This window comes from Perognathus longimembris, chromosome 14 (assembly GCF_023159225.1).
Source record: "Perognathus longimembris pacificus isolate PPM17 chromosome 14, ASM2315922v1, whole genome shotgun sequence".
NCBI classification, from domain to species: Eukaryota; Metazoa; Chordata; class Mammalia; order Rodentia; family Heteromyidae; genus Perognathus; species Perognathus longimembris.
Genome location: NC_063174.1, coordinates 55,565,108 through 55,581,890, shown reverse-complemented (window position 1 = coordinate 55,581,890; position 16,783 = coordinate 55,565,108). Strand labels below are relative to the sequence as shown.

The 16,783-nt window shown below is 55.7% G+C and overlaps 1 protein-coding gene across 1 annotated transcript; it reads right to left on the bottom strand.

Annotated features, from left to right (window-relative positions):
• Positions 1 to 4,087: 4,087 nt before the first annotated feature.
• On the bottom strand, positions 4,088 to 7,375 carry Serpina4 (serpin family A member 4). The gene is made up of 4 exons (XM_048362390.1): positions 6,902 to 7,375; positions 5,601 to 5,871; positions 4,834 to 4,993; positions 4,088 to 4,403 (listed from the first exon to the last, which is right to left on the bottom strand). Exons 1-4 carry the CDS (start codon positions 7,287 to 7,289, stop codon positions 4,203 to 4,205), a joined length of 1,020 nt encoding a protein of 339 aa, XP_048218347.1. The 5' UTR covers positions 7,290 to 7,375; the 3' UTR covers positions 4,088 to 4,202.
• Positions 7,376 to 16,783: the final 9,408 nt, after the last annotated feature.

Here is a 16,783-nt window from a genome sequence, read left to right as displayed (position 1 = left end):
CGCTGCGTGTACTGTGATCAGGCAGTGTTGGATACATCATTGGTCAATCTCCAACCCAACGTCTTCAGGATAATTCTGGGAATTTGGTATTAGATCAACCCTGCCTTTAACCAGCCATAATCCTGCTGTTGAGCACCATGCCTTCCTGCACCTGTTAATTGCTTGCCTGGGTCTAAGTCCACATGTTCACCCTTCCTCCTTCCCTCCCTCCCTTCCTTCCTTTTTCTCTTTCTCCCCTCTCCTTCTCTTTCCTCCTTTCCCTCCTTTCCTCCCTCCCTCCTTTTCTCCCTCCTCCTCCCTCCCTCCTTCCTTCTTCCCTCCCTCCCTCCCTCCCTCCCTCCCTCCCTCCCTCCCTCCCTCCCTCCCTCCCTTCCTTCCTTCCTTCCTTCCTTCCTTCCTTCCTTCCTTCCATCTCTCCCTTCCTCTCTCCCCTCTTTCTATTTCCCCTCCTCCCTTCTTCCTTCCTCCCTCCCTTCCTTCCTCCCTCCCTTCCTTCCTTCTTCCTTCCTTCCTTCCTTCCTTCCTTCCTTCCCTCTCTCCCTTCCTCTCTCCCCTCTTTCTATTTCCCCTCCTCCCTTCTTCCTTCCTCCCTCCCTTCCTTCCTTCCTCCCTCCCTTCCTTCCTTCCTTCCTTCCTTCCTTCCTTCCTTCCTTCCTTCCTTCCTTCCTTCTTTCCTCCTTTCCTTCTCTCTCTTCCTCAATCCCCTCCTTCCATTTCCCTCTTCCCTCCCTCTATCCCTTCTTCCCTTCCTTCCTTGCAGATGTAATTAGTTGAGGCAAGGTCACACTGGAACAGGGTAGATGCTAATCCAGCATGAGGGGTACTTGTTATCAAAAGGAAAGCTGGAAAGTACTTGGCCACCTAAGTCCCAGCAGGGTCTCATTGCCTGGGGGCTGTCAGCATGACCCCCACCTCATCTCAGAGAAGCACCACATGCCCAGGTCTGGTCAGCCATAGGGGGACCTCCTCCCTGCCCTGTGTCCTCCACACCAAGTCAGCAGCCAAGGCCCCAGACCCGCATCCTCGGGGACCCTGTGTCCACCCAGCCATTTCCAGGGTGATGACTGGAGCAGGGCTCTATGCTTCATTCGCAGAGGCGGTCATTCAGATCCACAAGAGAAGCCATGGCCCCAGCACATCCCTGATGGAGGGGCAGGGGCCGCACTCCTGCCCGCCTTCCTCCACACTGGAGTGGTCCCTCCCTCGGTTGCCTGGCCATGGCCTCTGGTTGTTCTGTGACGTAGTAGGAAATAAATATGTGAGCTCTTTCCTTAAGCAACTGAGCCAGAGGTTCTTATACCCCATAGAGAGCAGTATCAGGAGAATCTTCTTTTCTGATCTTTTGTATTTGATTCCCTGAAACGTTTGCAATTTCTTAAGTGATCGTAGTGTCTGGCACAGCTCCTAAACCTCTTGAAGCTTCCTGGGTGGTAGGAGGCCTCCGTTGTCAGGTGCTTTGCTGGGCTCCTGCAGAGCCTCAGGATTCTGGTTACCAGGGGGAGCAAGCCTGTGATTGGAAGGTTGGAAGTTCTGCACCACCCTCACCCCTGCCCACGGGGGACAGGAGAAAGAGAAGGTGTTGGGTTGCTCACCAATGGCCCACATAATCATGGAGCTTCCATAAACGGAAAGGACAAGATCCCGAGAGCTTCCAGATGGCAGCTGATCGCGTGGAGGAGCACGGAGGAGCAGGGAGGAGGAGGGGGAAGTGTGGGGAAGGTCCTGGAGGCTCGCCCTCCCCCCAGGCCTGGTCCCGTGAACCCCTTTCATAGGACTTCATTGCTGCCCTTTACTAACATCATAAGCTGGCAACGTTCTATCGACTTTCCTAGCCCAATACCAGGCCCTCAGGGCGTGGCCATGCAGAGGAGAGCCAGCTTTGCAGAAGCATAGGTGACAATTGGGTGCTTGTATTAAAGGACAATCTGGCAGGACTGGGCTCTCAAGCCGCAGGATCTGACTGGGGAACAGACCCTTCTGAGGGTAGAGTGACAGGGAGGGCAGAACAGGCCTGTAGGATTCAGTCAGTGGTGGAATCTGCCACACAAGTGCCTGTGGTGTGGGGACCGCCGCTTCTGGTGCCCAGAACGTGGTGCCGAAGGTGAAAACAAGCCAAGGGCTTGCTTCCCCCCCTTCCTCCTCCCTCCCCGCCCTCAGACGCAGTGACGAAGGAAGGGAATCAGCCGCTGTGCCACCTTGCCAATCTCTGCACACACTCCCATAGTCCACACCACTGTCACGCTCCTGCGGTTCAGCGTGGGGACCAGAGCATGTCACTGGAGGTCACACTGCCTCTGTGTGCCCTCGGCCTCCGAGGCCAGAGCTGTTTTCCTTGCTGGGAGATGCCAAGAGAATCACACACATCTGCGTCTCCTCCGCACAGTGGCCTCGGACTAGTGGCAGAAGAAGATCTGCACGAACCCAAGGCGCCAAAGGCAGTGGCAAATGCAAGAGGGGCCCCGGGGCACCGCACTGGGGCGGCAGCATCTCCTGCCTGACATCTTTATTTTGCTTTATTAATATTTTCTTTAATGCTCCCAAAGGGTGTTTTGAAATCTGAAAAGAGGGACTAAATATTTGTCCAATCAATCTCAGGCCAGGGCCTGTCAGGGGTGGTGATGCAGAGCAAATAGCTCAGTGACCTTGTACATAGCTCACCTATTCACTTATTCACTCAGTCATTTGTTCATTGACTCATTCCGCAAGTATACTGGCCAGGGCACTGGTGTGTACTGTTGGCCCAGGGATCAGGGAGTTCAAGGAAGTCAGATCACATAGCAGTGGCTGAGGTGGTTCATCTAAGGGGGCTAGTTAAAGAGAAGAAATGGTTCTCAGGCTGGCTGTTTTGTTTTCTTGGGTTTTTTTTTTTTTGTTTTTTTTTTTGCCAGTCCTGGGCCTTGGACTCAGGGCCTGAGCACTGTCCCTGGCTTCTTTTTGCTCAAGGCTAGCACTCTGCCACTTGAGCCACAACGCCACTTCTGGCCATTTTCTATATATGTGGTGCTGGGGAATCAAACCCATGGCTTCATGTATGCCAGTCAAGCACTCTTGCCACTAGGCCATATCCCCAGCCCCAAGGGCTGGCTGTTTTTGATAGCAGGATGGCATTCTGTCTCCAAGCAGTGTGGGCAGGCATTTGTGTGAGGCCTTGTATGGAGTCTCAGATGGAAGTCTGTAGCAGAAAGGCTTAGAGGTGGCCTGGGGAAATGGCAGGATCTCCTGTGACTGAAATCGCAGGAGACAGGAGAGCAGGACGAGCAAGTGAGGCAGGAGAGGCAGGCAGGGAGCAGATCAAGGGAGAACGGTGTCTTGTCCCTTCTCAGACATGGCCAGCCCCCACTCTAAGAGAAGAAGGAAGTGACTCAGCTCCTGAGCCATGTCCACCAATAAACCCACAGGTGCCCAGAGGAAGTGCTGGCCATAAGCCTGAGGTCTGTGGCTAACAAAGCTAGTTTCTGCAGGCCTGCCTCCTTCCACAGGAAAGGTGTCCATTCTTCCACTCTCTGGGGGCGAAAGGGATTGCTCCTTGAATTTAATATGTGCAAGACGAGCCGGGACACCCCATATTACTCAGGAGGAGAAACTGAGGCTCAAGAAGAGACAGAGTTTGCTAGTACGTATTTCCATAGCACATCAGTGGCAGGGCTGGAAGGTAAAATCCATGCTCCCAGCTCATCCCCTGTTCCTGTCTCCCAGCTCTGGAGCAAAGCCACCCATACCAGAGCAATAGAGCACATCTTATGGCCAGAGGCAGGAAGCCCTCATCAGCACTGTGTCCAGGCTGCCTGGGATGGTGTCTTCCCCTTCCCAGATCCTATCCTGGGACGAGGCCTGACTTCCCCTTACCACCCCCCTGGACAGTCCACTGGGACCTAGAGCACCTGCTGCCCGATATCTCCAGGTTTTCTACGGAAGGACAGGGTAAACCCCAGAGGGACAGGCAGAGGATGCCTTTGTGAAGTGAGCAGTATGGCTTCAGAGTCTCAGAGGCATCATTTGGTTTAATCCGTGTGGCCAGGCAGAAGGTCCTCTTCCTGATCTCCAGCCATCTCACCCCCCATCCACCCACTCCCTTCGCTTTGCCAATGGCTTCTGCCCTGGACTCAGAACCCCTCTCCCAGGCCAGGCCCTGACCACAGAGCTGCTTCCATGGAGCCCTTCCCAGCCAGTCCTCCGGCTGGAGGCAGGGAGACCGGAGCGGGCTATAGGGCTCTGGGCCTGACCACCTTGCCCAGAAAGAGGATACTCTCCGTGCTGGAGGAAAAGATGGCCATAAGGAAGGGTCTGTTGAACCGTAGGACTGGAGGACTGAGGCTGGCCGATAAAAACACGATGGAAAAGCCAGTGGCCGCGGCAGCCTCCGTGCCGTCTTCATTCACATCCAGCATGGCCTTGTGGAAACTCTGCAAGAGAAACCCCGGGTGTCACCTCCACGGGCATCACACGGGGAGGTGCTGAGAAAGAGCGGGGGCTTGGGGAACTCTTAGTGATCAGCCTTGCCGGCCATCGGCTGAGACGGTGAGCCCTGGGCAGCCACTGAACGGGATGACAGTTACCACTAGTGGAGTCTTTGGTACACACACACACACACACACACACACACACACACACACACACACACACACACACACACGGGCTATTTCCATACTGCATTCCCTCCCTCCCTCCCTGAGGGCCAGGGCTGCGTCAGTGCCTCCCTCAGCTCTGAGACAGCACCTAGCAGGTGACGGTCTCTTGGACTGGGCCCACCCCAGCTCCACACCCAGCTGCTCCTCGGGGGCTCGAGCCCCCCCCCCCAGATGTCCACAGCCTTGCTGCCCCTTGATGACTTACTTTGGATACGTGCAGCTTCCGCTGTCTGGTGATGCCAGAGAAGTTAGCCTGCTGAGAGAAGATGTCCTTGAAGCCCAGCTTGGGCAAAATCTCATCCAATTCATAGGAGGTGGAAATGGAGAACTTGGGGAAATACAACTCCACTTCTTTATAAAAACGCCTGGAATGAAGGTTGGGGGGGGGGGGGCGGGGGAGAACCATTAGATTCATGAAGTAGCCAGGGTTCCAGCGATGCTCGGTCCTCCTGAAAGGATCCTCTGCCCACACCTCCATTTCTGTGCTTGCTCAAAAGAAACACACCATGGCTCAGGTGTCCTCTCAGGGAGCACACAGCGACAGCAGGCCGGGTTCCTCTATGTCCCCTGGGCCCTGCTGCCTGGAAGCTCATCTTCCACAGACGTTGAGTTCTGGGGCGTCCAGGTGCTGGGATAGTGGGGTGCAGATCCCTACCCATGGCCCTTTGCCTTTGCCTCTGCTGGGCCCTAGGCACCTGCTTCAGTTTGGATTCCTTCAGCCACAAGAGCTGAGTGAATTTTCCATCTCCATGAGGGACCTCAGGCTGGATCTTTTTTTTTCACTATGACTATAAACTTTGCCACTCAGAGGCCTCGGGTGGGTGCCTTGCTACTCCCTTGTGGGGGTAGATTTAATGTTATTCAGCCACTCAGGAAGCCATCTGGCCAGAGGGCACCACATCTGTTGCACAGGGGCGACAATGTCAGAGAGACTATGTCACTCGACCCAAAGCCAGGCGATACGCTGGTTACCTGTTCCGGAGCAGGCGGTTCCACCTCGCTATCATCGTCGGTGTCAACATCTGCTCCACCTGCCTCATCTTGCCTGGGTCAGGAAGGATGAAGAAGGCGGCTGCGGGGCCTTGGTAATCCAGCCGCAGCACAGAACAGGGCACCTGTCTGTCGTGGATGTACCAGTGATGCGACAGACTCTGCATCATGGGCACCCTCACCGTGGTGAGCTCGTCCACGTGGAAGTCTTCCTCGGTGGTTCTGAAGACAGGGAAGGGTTTCTCCCACAGGCCTGAAGGGACACGTGGAGGAGGCAACAGAGCGTCTGCGGCCCGAGGACCAACCCCTGAGAGGGGAGCTCCACCCGCAGCCCCGAGCTGTGGTCCTCTTTATCTCATCCGTGTGTTCTCCCAAGAGCATCCATGGGGGACGGGGACCTTAGGCTTGTTCTGGTTTTGCAAGAAGAGGTAGCAGAGAGTGTTCCTTGGCGGCACGTCATTGTGTGCACAGCATGGAAGCACAAGGGGGAAATGGGACGGGGTTGGACTGTCCAGTGGGATCCTTGAGCAGAAGAGAGAAGGTGGAGTGGAGCGGTGGGGCTGGCTCTCCGCCGGAGGCGCGTCCCTTCCGCCACGACATGGCTCTAGGTGCAGGGAGGGGAGCAGAGGTGGAGGCAAGAAGATGGGAGGCTTCCAGCGGTTTTCTCCACGGTCTAGCAAACAAGGTTAGTAAGCAGGAGTGGAGAAGGGCATGGGGAGCAAGAAGGAAGTGGGGTTCTCCTGGGAGCCAGTGCAGACCCACACTCACAGCCACCAGGTGAGGTGACTGTGCACTTGCGTCACTTCCGGCAGCCACAGCCCGCTCAGCGGAGGTGAGGACCAGCATGAAGCTGGTGCAGGTAAGTGCGAAGGAGAGGCCACGGCCTCTGCCCTGGGTGTGCAGGGATTGGAGACAGGAGGCGATAGATGGGAAGCGATAGACAGGAAGCAAGGAAAGTTAGTCCAGATAAATGTGAGCAACCTGGGACTCTAACCTGTTCTGCCCAGCATCTTCTTGACCGCAAACCCTGTCCTACTGTCCTAATGTCCTGCCGTCCTTGAATTACTTCACATTGGGAAGTTCGCTGGTGCATGGGAATTCCACGTGCAACACACACGTGGCTTGGTGATCATCTAGGAATGGCCCCAGCATTTTGTTCCCTGTTAATTCTGGGCTGGAGTTGCTCACAGTCAGAGACCTGGAAGTAGGCTAAGCCCCATTTCGGGGCAGCACCCCCACCCCTGTGTTCACTAGTGGGCTGATTACAGTGGTTCTGACCTCACCTTTGAAGTAGATATAATTCACCAGCATCATCTCGGTGTCTGGGCTCAGGTCACTGACCAAATCTACGATCTTTCCATGAGTTTCCTTCTTTATGTGGTCGTTGATGAGCTGAGCTGTGCCTGCAGTGTCTCCGAAGTTGGGGTGGAAAACCATGGGGTTGTAGAAGGCCATGGTGTCATTGAGGAACTCCGGGAGGAGCTCCAGGTCGTGGTTCAGCAGCAGCGCATTGCCAACGCGCACTTCCAGTCTGTGATCCTGGGGGCTGAGGTCTCGCAGCAGCTGCTGGAAGCCTTGGTGGAGTTCGAGTGTGGACAACTCGGTGATGTTGAAGCCGAGGCTGGTGAGAAGCTGGGTCTGGCTGTGCCCACGGGCCCCCAAGGACAGCATGGTAAAGGCCGCTGAGATGCTCAGGGGAGACAGGAAGATGTTCTTCTGGGGGTTTTCCGACCCAATCACATGGAAGAGGCTGAGGGCAAAGTCCATGTTGCCAACCTGGAGGCTGGAGGGGCCCTGATCTGCCCCCTGAGCTGGCTGCTGGGAGCTGTTGGTGTGAGCTTCATCACCGCCCGCATACCCCTGGCCACAGGAAAGGGCCAGGAGTCCAACCAGAAGGAGGAGCAGGCAGCGAGCACAAGGCATGCTGGGCTCTCAGACCTGCAGCAGGAAAGAGACAGATGCCACGCCTTGCTGAGATGGCAGCAGGCACGGCCCCAGGGGTGCGGACGCGTTGCTGTCCATGGGGACTCTTATGATCTAGCACCTGTGCTTGTAAGACGCTACAGTCCCTTCACAGGACTACCAACGCCCCTTCAAGTTGTTTTTGGGTTTCAGACAAGACCTTCCAGAGAAAACTTACATGGGACTGGTTCAAGCCAGACAGAATGGCCCATCCAGCCCCTCGCCTACAGATCCGCCGTAAGCATGGGGCTAGCTCTCCCCCATCAAGCCGTTCCTGCCCATGGTCTGTGACCACACGGTGTACGAAGCATGATCTCCCACTGCGGCTGAATGTACTGCCTCTGAATGAGATGGGGAGCTGTTCCATTGTGAGCAAGACTCAGTGTCCCCCGTAAGCGCCCCGCCTCCCGTGTTCAGGGAGACGCTCCTTTGGGTGTTTGCCCTGCTACTCTTCCTGCTGCTCACTTCCTGCAGCGATATGTCTTCTTTGAGTCTTTTATCTCCTGGTCGTGCTTCTTGGCTTTGCACTCACCCCTTTGAGTTCCATGACGGAGGAACACCTATGCCCCAGTGCAGACAGAAGGCCAGGAAATGCACTGGTGCTCACCAGATGCACAGTGCCTTAATGGATGGCACAGTGCTTTCGATACACTTTTGTCATTCCCATGAACATAATGAGGCTTCATCTCGTTTCAGAGGGGAGATGAGAAACAGAAGGTCCCAAAGTGACTTGACCAAGTCACCACCTAGCCGGTGTGCAAGGAGGAGCCCAGATCTAGTCTCCACCAGGCCCTGATTCCCCTGTGGCAGCAGCTCCGTGCTTTATCTCCAAGCCCAGTGACAGGACACAGGCTGTGCATCTCCAAGGTCACTGCAGCAGCTGCTCCTGCCCTCCCTGCTGTACTTTACAGCCTGCAGTCCACTTTCCTGACACTTCCTGTGACCCCCCACCAGGCGGAGGCCTGGAGAACAGTTCTTATTCCATCCCCTCCTGGGGCGGGAAGTGATGGTCAAGAGGAACGTGCTAATGGTGGCAGTGAGAGGACTGAGCTCCTTCTCCTGAGGAACTTGACCTGGCTAAGGCAAGCGGCTCCTTTTCCCCCACCAGATCTGCTCTTGCCCTATCAAAGGGACCCACTGTTAATGGACTCCGGGGCCAAAAGCCCGGCAGCCAGATCTAACATCTCTCTGGCCTTTCGCCCACCGCTCTCCCTTTCATCTGTTCTCACATCCTAAAGATTCTTCCCTGGACCTCCCTCCTCCCCTGCAGGACAGGCTCCTAGTCCAGGTCTCCATGTAATTTCCTCAGACCAGGGCTCAGAAACTTTCCCTAGGGAAGGGAGGAGACTGATCGTGACCTTGTGATCTGGGAGGGCCGTGCCCTCTGTGGTCACCACTCTTTGGAAAGCAGTGTGGATACAATGTACACAAACACACAGAGCCCTGTTCTAGCAAAACTCTAGGGACCCTGAAAGCACTTTCAAACATCACAAAATAGTGTGTCTATTGATATGTTTTTCAGCTGCCTATACAGCTTACATTTATGCTTGACATTCACCGTATAACATCTTCCATTTCATACTTATATATGTTATATTGGCCTTTCGTGGCTCACGGGTTGGGGAGAGGAGACGTATTTCACCCAAAGCCATGCGTTTCTCACGTTGACTACTGCAGTAGCTCCTAAGCGGTCCGTCTCCTCGGTTTCCCCTCAGCAGCTGGATGGGACCTCTCTACTCACCTGCCCAGTCTCCCCTCACCCCCAACCCCAGCATGGCATCCAAGGTCCTCACCCACTCACCCCCAACGCCGGGAACCTCTCTGTGGCTTTAGGTAAGAGCACTCGCAATCTTCTCTGGCAAGGACACTCCAGCAGCTCCTGGCCTGAGAGCCGGAGGGTCTTGGCCTTGGCCTGATTTGCCTCGAGCTAGCTATGTCAGGGAGGCCTTTGGGTCTGGACACCCGCCGCACAGTGGTGCAGCAAGAACAGGGGGCGCCGGACGTGGGGGTAGCATTTCTCACTTCCAGGGGTCACAGGGTGGTGACCCGTAGTTCCCGGTGGCCTGCAGCTTTCCTGTCTCTAGCACTGAGCTTCTGGGACCCAGCAGGGCTCGCAGTCCTGTGCAAACGGGTCACCCTCCTGCCGGTCTCCGCATGCCCACCGTCCCCGGGCTACTCACCGCACTGCCAGTCCCGCAGGGGCCTGGGTGGCTGTCGGAGCTGTTGCTTACCAAGCCCGGGAGGACCAGAAAATGGGGCCTTTGAGCAGGATGCAATCCTCCCCGCTCAGCTAATGATTAACCCCCAGATGCGCAGCAAAGACGTGGTGTCCCCACCCAGACCAGACTCCCTGCAGATGGGCCACTACTCCAGAGGACTCCCCCTTTAGACCTGGAGACCCCGGCGGTCCCCATTTGCTCAGTGCACGGAGGCTCTGGAGGCCACCAGCCCCTCACTTTCTGTGTGAGTATTAGCCCATATGGCCCCATCTCTGGGCTTCAGCTGGCCCCCTCCCACGTGACAAGGAAGGGCTGCTCCAGAGAGGGGACAGCAAAGTCCGTGCCCCCCCCCCCCCGACTTCTGTGAACTAGATGAGGGAGTTGACGGGTGCCAGGCGAGGACGGCAGCCACGTGGAGAGCCAGTCATCCGGCCACACTCACCAGCCGTGGGCTGGGACCGTCCGGGACCTTCTGATTACCACCATGGACTGTATGATTTCTGAGGGTTGAAGCCTTGGACCTCACAGGTTCAAGCCCAGGGAAAGTGCCTCTAGAGCCCTTCTCGGGCCAAGCATGCTTCCTCTCTAAACCCTAGACCTGAACCCTGCGTTCTCTAGGAACCACTGAGCAGAGGCTCACCGGGCAACTGCAGGTTGAGGAAGAACCGTGGTGATAGGGCAGGAAGGGCACAGCGTAAAGTGTCCGGAAGGAGGCCTTAATGACTCAGGTTTCCTTCAGGAGACTTTTTTTCGGTGCCAGTTCTGGGGCTTGAACTCAGGGCCTACGTAGGCACTGCCTCTGAGCTTCTGTGCTCAATCAAGGCTCGTGCTCTACCACTTGAGCCACAGCTCCCTGTATGGCTTTTTTTTTGTGGGGTAGTGAATCAGAGATAAGCATCTCAAGGACTTTCCTGTCTGGGCTGGCTTTGAACTGCAATCCTCAGACCTCAGCCTCCTATGTAGCTAGGGTTACAGGCGTGAGCCACTGGTGCCCGGCTCAGGTAACCTCTTGGAAGTGTTTCTAGGTGCTTGGACCGTAACTAAAATAAATATGCACATGTGGTTCCAGGACAGGGCTGGGGTCCCTGAGCCAGGTAGAACCCGGAATGGCAAAGTACGCCCAGTGAAGCGCTGGTGTCATCATGTCAACACTGGGACAAGAGAGGACTGGGTGTGTTAGGCAGTGACATCTGTGTTCTCGGTGAAGTCTCTCCCGTTCTACCTCTGTCTTTGTCATTCGAGCCCCGTTGACACATGGCACACCAAAGGAAGGCATCGACCGGGATGTCAGAGTCAGGACCCACCGCTGGCCATGAGCTGGGACCCGAGCTTCCCTGTGGTACCTGAGGCTTCTCTCCTGGGACCCACCTCGCATCCGCTGGGATGACCACCCCGGCTTGGTCCCCCGTGGCCATTGTAAGGGCAGGATGGGGCTGTCACACAGGGGAGCCCTGGGGTTTGGTCTCAGGAAAGTGAAAACACAATACCCCCTTCCCCGCCGTCCTCCCTCAGCGCCTGCAGCGAGTGAGGGGCTGACGTAACAGAACCCAGGGGTCAGCGTGTGCCTGGCGTCCATGCCAGGGACAGCAGCTTGTCCCTGCGGCGAGCACACCGCGCTGGCCTTTGCTCCTTGGCCCCTGGGATGCTCTGGACGGAAGCCAGGTGCCGTCTCTGAGCCGCAACTTTGGACAACTCACACACCTCTCCCTCCTTGCCTCAGTTTCCTTGTTGGTCAAGTTAGGGGCGGTCGGCATGTGGGAAAGGCTGGCAGGAAGGCAGGAGTGTGCTGAGTCCTCCAGGCTCGGGGTGCATCCTCCTCCCCTCCTGCCTCGCGGGGCAGGGAGACCGGCTGCTGGGCGGGATTCTGCTGCCTGGGGATGAAGTCGCTGACTCTGCCTTGGTTTCCTCATTTGTAAACTGTGGGTAGGGGGGAGGGCGGCCTGCAGCAGTCCAGCCTGGCGGGGGCGGTGGGGAGGGCGGCCTGCAGCAGTCCAGGCTGGCGGGGGCAGTGCAGGCAGTGGGGAGGGCGGCCTGCAGCAGTCCAGGCTGGTGGGGGCAGTGGGGAGGGCGGCCTGCAGCAGTCCAGGCTGGCACGGGGGGGAGGCGGGGAGGGCGGGCAGTGGGGAGGGCAGCCCGCAGCAGTCCAGGCTGGCGGGGGCAGCGGGGCTCCACCGCCCGCCTCGGCCCTCCCAGGGTCAGCATTCAGGCCCGGCTGCCGAGTGATGGGCTGCCGTCCCCATGATGCCACTGCTCCCGTCTCCAAGCTGCTCTCTGGCCTGTGCACACCCGTGCCACGCCTATGCACACCTGTGCACACAGGACGGCCCCCGGAGGTCTCACGGGGGCGGGGACAAGGAAGGATTCGCCTGCTTTTTGCCAGAAGCCAGTGTTCTTCCAAGTAGGGCCCTGGAGTGTCCCGGAAGAGGGTCTTGAGAGGAGGGGAGAATCACAGGCTTTCTGAGTGGTTCTCCTGGTGCAGAACCGTGGCAGGGGTGGCAGGGGTGGGAGGGGTGCTCCAGGAACCTGTCCTGAAGGAGCACCCCCCCCACCCCAACCCCCAGCAAGGGCTGGGTTAGGGCCTGCAGTTTGGTGTGCAACCACCAGAGGGCGCGCCATCACGCACCCTGGGGCCTCTCCTGCAGCTTCAGGTGAACCCAAACTCCCGCCCTGGAGCTTTGGGGGGCAAGGGTGGGCTTGGGTTGTGGGAAAGCTCTCGTGGCCCTGTGGTCTTCTCACAGAGGGACAGAAGTGGCTCCAAGCAGCTAGTGGGGGAGTTGAGCTGAGAAGGACACAGCTCTCTGCCCGCAGCCCAGAGGCTCCGTCCTCTCGGAGCTCACTGTGTGGCAGAGGGGCAGGCGGGTGGGCCAGGCTCTGTGCAGCAGGAGGCCTCCACTCCTGCCCTTTCCTCGTTCCTCCTTCCCACCCGAGCCTCAGCTCCTCATTCCTCCTGGCGGACACCGGCAGAGGGGGCGAGCCGGGCCCCGCACCCGTGCCCTGCGCCCTCGCGGGAGAGCGGGAGGCAGGGACAGAGCTCCTGCTGCAGGTGTGTGGAGACGGGAAGTCGTGGGCGTTTTTCGGTTGTCACTCAGGGGTCTGCGTGGGGCGCGTGTTGGACGTGCTGACCCCACCCAGGCTCATTGCTGCTGGAGGCCCCGCCTGGCCCCGTGACAAGGGCTGCTCCAGGACAGCCTCCTGCCATGACACAAAACCTGCGTCTGTACTTGTCACCCCTGTGTTCCCATGCCTATTTTTCTTAAGCTATCCTGCCTCATTCCCCACCCTCCCCCGCCAAAAAAAAAATGATCTCAGGGGAAGTTGAGGAGTGAAGACGCATCCACGCATCCTCTGTAACCGCTTCAAGCTGAGTAAGGGCTCTGACCCTGCCCCAGAGACCCGAAGTCTTGTTCTATCTTGCCGAAGGGCGAGATGGGAAATTCAGTTGTTGGATTGCCAGGATCAGATGTCATTACTTCTGATGGGTTTTGTTGTTGTTGTTTTTACTTCAAACTGGAAAGGGAACCATAAGACAAATTAGAGATGATAGCAAGCCACAGAAAAATGGTAAGGAACAACAAATCTCTCCCCGCACTTTAGTGCCCAAAAGAAAAATAGCAATTTTTTTCACCAAGGGGTTCCAGAAAACTGTAGGGAAGGAGCTCATTAAAGCTCGGAAAGATCTAAGTCATATGCAGCATTTAACTTTATACAACTGTGCAGTTTCTTCTTGGGTTACAGCACGGATGTCTAAAGATGTCCTGTTTTGAAGGAAAGCTCGTCATCGTTTTTACCTCTAGATTTAAAAAGAGATCCCTTTGGAAATATCCTTCAGACCAGGAGATGGAATGCAGACAGAGGGCCATGATCACACTAGTGGGAAAACTGCCTTAGTTTACCCATGCAGTCACGTTGGCAGATTTGCAGGCTTTATGAAAGTTGGCACTCATCGTAAAAATGAGTTACCATTCTAGGAGTACTGAGAAGATCTGCACAGGGACCCTTCTACCTAGGTAAATGTTGATCTGAAAGAGTGGAAAAGCCACATATATACAGCAGGCTAGCGAGTGCAGCCTGCTTAGCTCTCCAGTTTGCAAAAGCATTTTCCTATCTGGCTGGGAGACCTGGTCTTTGGTCGCCTCCGTGATGTGTAACTGTTACCTGTGAAGGATTCTGGATAGCTTTTCACAAGGGCACGAGCTCAGGTCCATGTTTTATTGGGAAGTCATCATTAGCTAATAAACCCCTTCTTAAATGTCTGCATGGGCTTGTGGTACCAAGAAAGCATGTTTAGCATCTGTACAGATGTTTTTTCAGGCCTCTTTATAGGCATGTGGGGTTCTATTAGGCCCCAAAAACCAGGTTGGAGAAGGGTGTCCTGACCTACTAACACTCCAGCCTTACCCTCTAAACCCAGCAGATAGACTCACGTGGCAAGGGCCAGACCAAATTTCACTGCCCATTAGGGCCTTGAGCAGATACGGGGGCTGGGCCTTTTGTTGATTTTCAATTATCCCCCATTTGACAACCCCAGCCTTTTACCACTTGCTCTAACAGATGACTGATCGGTAAGGTTGAAGTTCCTGCCCAATTACAAAGTAGGTAGGTAGGTATGGGCATTAGATGGGGATGCCTATGAACTATTCCCTGATGACCTCCTGGCTTTTTAGTTTGGAAAGGGCCAGCACAGAGTGACTGCATCCAGGGTCTGACGCCATCCCCTCTTACCTGAGCGGTTTTGTCCAACTTCCCTCAATGATTCCTTGTCACCAGCATCCCTCACTGCCAGGAAGAGCTTGGTCCCAGTAGCTGTCTTCTTCTTGCTGGGCTAATGTCCCAGTTAGCATTTTTTGCTTCTTGCTGGGCTGACGTGTTCTAGTTGTCAGAATCCCACTATGCAGGGGGCGGCTAACAGGTTGGCGGAGAGTCTGTTTCAATAGCCCCTTTTCATTTCCATCTCGAGCCACAAGGAGGTCAACAGAAATAGTTCTTAAGTAGGGCTCACCTGGAAGTTACTAAGACTCAAAGTTAAATGTGACAAAGTTGTAAGAGTCACTTGTCCCTCTATGGGCCTGACTGCAATTGCTACAGGAGCTCTGAATCCAAGGAGGCTTACACGATGGGGAAACAGACACATTAGACAGCAACAAACAAAACAAAGCAAAACCATACGAGAAAAGGTGTTCATTTGAAGGACCTTGACATAAACAAACACTTAAGTGAACTTTGGTCTAGTTACGACTTAGTTTTATGGCATTAAAAACTCGACAAACTTAATAGTACACAATTACTTTCACAGATGGGCACAAAGAATGAGAAACTGGTTTAACATCAGTGCATTCATCTTGACCTTATTTAAATCACAGCCAACTTCACTAACATTACTAACAAGCTCTACTACCTTATGAATTTCAAGACATACTCATACCATCTGCTACTTACTTGGATGTTCTGTGGTTAGTCTTAGTTTTTCCCTTTCTTCATTTTGAAATAAACACTCAAAGACAATCTTTACTTCCCAAATTCTTTTTATACAAAGGAAACCAGCAGAGAAATCAAAGCTCAGAAGTCCCAGAGAGAGGAGGATGGCTTGTCTGGCTTTAACTCTTCATTCCTCAGACCTCCTTGCTCATGGGAATTGTGGAGGTGCTTCAGGGTGGAGAAGTGAGGAGCCCATGTCAGACGCCCTGCCCCGCTCCAGTCCGCGCTGTCAAGCAAAGGTAAAGCTATGGAAGTGAGGGGCCGTGTCTGCACTGCGGACTGGACCTGCGCAGATGGGTGCTTCCCTCTTACCATGGAAGGAAGTGGAAGTCACCAGCACCAGAGCCGTGCCTGTATCCAGAGCCCTGATCACATCCACTATGTTCCGGTGGGACATCTTCTCCTCGTGCTTGTCGATCTCTGGCTTGGCCCCCGTGGTGTCCCTGAAGTCGATGGAGACGGTCTTGGAGTGGTACAGCGCCCGGACGCCCTGCACAAACATGTCCACCAGCCTCAGATGCGTGTCAGTGGACAGGCTGCTGCCTGTGGTCAGCCAGGGCTGGTGGTTCGGTGGGTGGCAGGTGTGCAGGAGGTGGTGGAAACATTTGTGGATCTTATCCCGGGGCGTCTCTGCGAGGTTGAGCCTCAGCCCCTCCAGGATCTGGGTGAGAGTGTCACCTTGGTTCCCAGGGACAGCATTGCAAAGGTAGTTGTGCTACTCACTGGGGACAAGAGGCTGTTGGTAGGGCTTGGCCGGTGGGCTGTCTCTTGCAGGAAGTACACGATGTTGGTGAGGGGACCGTGGGTGCTGCTTGTGTATCCCTGGTCACAAGGCTGACTCCGTGCTGCCCCTTAGCCTGGCGCTGCCATCCTGTGTCAGGACACAGGAGCGAGTGGCCAGCGCTGCCAACTCCAAAGCAGAATTCCTAGTTGACGCGTGGCACCTCACACCCCTGCAACGTCTGAGACAGGATCCGGAGGGTGGCAAGAGGGAGGCCAGAGACTTCTGCATGCTGGCGGAAGCCGAGGCCTGGGGATGTGGACATCCTGCCATCCCGGGGCAGCTGTGACAGCCAGCTTCTGCCACTGCTCAGGGCATAGCTGGTTTTGTTTCAGCAATGGAGTCTCTTTGTGATTTTGATCTGCTGAAGAACTGATCTACGACAATATTTCTTTAAAAAAAATTATTGGCTCGCCCCTTCTCTTGCTGTTTTCCAATTAATTCACCACCTCCATCGCAATGCCTGCACTCTTTCCACCAGAACACAGCATGTCTGTCCGCTAGCCCTCCATGCCTTGCCCCTCACCTCCAGGTTCACCTTGCAGCCTGAGCACCGGGCTGCCGGAGGGATCCCTCCCCGTCTTTCTCCCTCATGCGGTGGGCAGTGTCGGGCTTTCTCAGTAGGGGGCGCTGGCGATGCATGGCAAGGGGCAGGGCGGGACCGGGCTGGGAGGTTGTGAGGATGTGGAGGGGGTTCTGTGCCGCCACAGAGTGGGAACATTTGACAG